Source organism: Corapipo altera, unplaced genomic scaffold (assembly GCF_003945725.1).
Source record: "Corapipo altera isolate COAL_440 unplaced genomic scaffold, ASM394572v1 59408, whole genome shotgun sequence".
Classification (NCBI taxonomy): Eukaryota; Metazoa; Chordata; class Aves; order Passeriformes; family Pipridae; genus Corapipo; species Corapipo altera.
The window spans coordinates 1-3,081 of record NW_020888227.1 but is presented as its reverse complement, the minus strand read 5'-3'; the positions used below and the strand labels follow the sequence as shown (position 1 = coordinate 3,081).

The 3,081-nt window shown below is 50.8% G+C and overlaps 1 protein-coding gene across 1 annotated transcript; it reads left to right on the top strand.

The window, feature by feature from the left end:
• Nucleotides 1-1,746: 1,746 nt before the first annotated feature.
• On the top strand, nucleotides 1,747-3,036 carry LOC113941894 (hydrocephalus-inducing protein homolog; the record flags this gene model as incomplete). The annotated part of the gene is made up of 2 exons (XM_027633030.1): nucleotides 1,747-2,109; nucleotides 2,936-3,036. Coding segments are annotated over exons 1-2 (464 nt in total), but the record flags the coding sequence as incomplete, so codon positions are not given.
• Nucleotides 3,037-3,081: the final 45 nt, after the last annotated feature.

Genomic DNA, 3,081 nt, shown 5'->3' with positions numbered 1-3,081 from the left:
TGGACGCAGCAGGAGGGATCTGTGCCTTGCCAAAATGGAGCACTTGAACAGAAGAGCATCTGTCACTCGTGCTCTTCCATGGCAGCCTGCAGGGTGTTAGCTCCAGGGCTGCTGATGGCATTTTGCCATCGTGAGATCCGAAAGGACCAAAGGAATAGAAAGTCAGTATTTTCTGGTGTCCCTCGTAGTCTCTTCTGCTCCAATCTCCCAGTCCTTGCCAGCAGAACGACCGTAAAAGTCCTCGTCCCAGGAGGGCCCAGGGGATGGGACTGCAGGAGAAGGGAGCTTAAGCCATGTACCTTTAGTGTGGGATGTTAATTAGTGGTGTGAGGGCACCTCGTTATCCCTGAGCAGGTCAGATGCCCCAGCCATAGCTCTGCCTCAGGCACCTGTGTCCTCAGAGCCGTGGGCTTCTTCTTCTTCTTCCCCAGGAGAAGCCCAGCTCTGCTGACAGAGCTTTTGGCTGAACATCCAGAGCGTTGCCATTGAAATGCTGGTTCTAGTTCTCCATCTCAGGCTCACAAAAGGCTTTGTACTGAGATGATCTACAGTTTAAATGTGAAATCAGTCATGGATTGACTGAAGGGCCGTTATCATTCTGCACCCACGATGCCTCTGTGTTTTCATGCAGTTCATGGACTTTTAAAGAAAAAACTCATTACCTTTCCTGAGCTGCTTCCTCCCCTCCATCACTGCTGAGCCCCTTCTTAGTTTCCTTTTGAATAAATGAAACAACACAAAAGGCAGCAGGCACAAATATTGTTCTGTTAGAGGAGATTCATCCTGTTTACTCTGATTTCATTCCTAAGACCGCCTCAGCTGAAGGCAGCTGTTGTATCTTTGCTTCTTTTAACTGTGCTGCTGGCTGTTGTCTGCATCTGGTGACCTTGGTCTCATTCCGGACTGGGACACCTGTGTTTGTCCTTTTTGTGCCCCTCCTGCCTCCCTGCTGGAGCCACTGCTGGAGCTGGGCAGTGTCCCTGTTGATGGGCACGGAGAAGCTCCCTGCTGTGCCTGCAGTTGGCTTTCCTCCCCATCTGGGTTCAAGTGACGCTTGGTAAGCAGGCCCTGGGAGATGTCTCCACCCCACGGAGCTGGCCAGCCAAGCCACCTGTCCACTGCAGAGCAGGCTGTGGGCTGGTGTCCTGGCTCTGCAGGACACCCCCACCAGGCGTGGCTGTATCCCTGGCTTTCTGTTACGGGAAGCAACTCTCAGAGCTAAGGTGGTGTCAGCTCTTGTGGGCAGCAATCACAGCCAGTGTGCAGTGTGGCTGTGATGTCCCCATTTGTCGGATAAGACAGACATGGTTTCTAATCACTGATCTCAGAGCAAGCCTCAGGTTTGCCTCTAGTGAAGTGGGCTGTGAGTTGTACGTGGTTGCCCCAAGCCAGGAGATACCTTAAGGATCCTGCCTAAAGAAACTGCATTGGGGTGCTTTGCATCATGTTCCATCCTCCCTTTCTTTTGCTGTAGCTTCTCCCCAATGACAACTCAGTGCTTTGATATCTTGAAAATGGTGGGAGTGTTGGCAGCGTTAACAGGGAATTTTATGGATTGAGTTTTCAGGGTAAATGGTCGATCTGGATGCACACTCATCAGTGTGCAGAAATAATTGATGGTGCTGGTTTGGGGCAGTTACAGAGGGAGAAACTTGTGGTGTTCAGCAGGGCTAAGAGTGGGCATTTCCAAGGCAGCAACCTGAGACCAGTGTCCAAGTTACGATTCATTGCCAGCTGAGCTGCTCAATGAGCTGTCATTCAGATAACAAGGAGCTAAACTCCAAGCGCAGTTTCATCCTACCAGGACATTCACACCAGAAATCACGAGATGCTTGGTGCCTACTCAGCCATTTGTGTCATTTCCTAGGCTTTCCTCAGACCTTGTCGTGCCACCTGATCAACACCTCTGTGGTGCCCATCACCTTCCATCTTCGCATCCCTGAGGACGGCCAGGGACAGCCCAGCCTTTCCAGCTTTGACCAAGTGAAATACAACACTCATCCCTCCTGGGAAAAAGGCACACTGGCTCCATGTCAGGAGAAGCCAAGGGAGTTCACCATAACACCCAGCACAGGGACCATCCCTGCCCAGGGATTCCAGGAGATCAAGGTATGGGAGGAGTCTGGCCACACATGGGTCAGTAGGTGGGGCTGAAACCTCACTGGGGTGTGGGAGGGCTTTAGTGCTGCCAGTTCTCAGTGTGTGCAAGGGAGGGATCTGCACTGGTGTGGGAGCTGGGTTACTTGGAATGTTCCGGAAGGAGCACCATTTAGTCTCCAAAATCATAAGCTGAGATCACATGGTCAACAGAAGCCATTCGTGTGTTGGTTTTGAGCGTGACTTCTTTGACTGAGAACAGGCAGAGGAAGGATGAGGACAGAAGGTGGCTGTTAGAGAGATGCCACTGTATAAAGTAGTTTGTTTTTCTTCCTGGTCTCATTTCTCCTCTCCCGGGGAGCAGAATGAGTTGTGGTCACTGCAGGGATCCCCAGTGAGGAAAGAAAAAACTCGGCAGCCATGAACTGCCCAGCATCTGCAGGAGCACACTTTGCTCTCAGCTTCCTGCTGAAAAGCTGGACTCGTTCTGTCCAAGTCAACCCATTTCCTTTGCATTTATGTGATTGTAGTCAAATGAAAAATGGGCCCCTAATTTGAAGACAGTGGTGAGTAGAGCTTTAGTCTCATTATACGTGATTATGAATAATGCTTTAATTTAGCCACCTATGCCCTGACAGCTGCAAGGTGTGTTTAAGAAATTCAACACTGCCAGAAGGCTTGTGTTCCTCCCAGAGACTGTGCTCTACGCATGGGCCAGCAGAAGAATTAAGGCAAAATCCTCCCTTTCCTTACTGCAAAACAGGAACTGGAGGAGACCACACATGGGTAATGAGCTTCTGGGAGAAGGGAAGTATTTACTGCTCTTCTCTTCCACCAGGTCACGCTGTGTTCCAATGACGTGGGACAATATGACTGTGATATGGTGGTGGACGTGGATGGTTTTGGCAAGGAGGTGTTGGCTCTGCGCCTCAAAGCAAGGTACCAGTGCTCTCCTTGCAGCTACTCGTCCTTCCCTGTGCACCC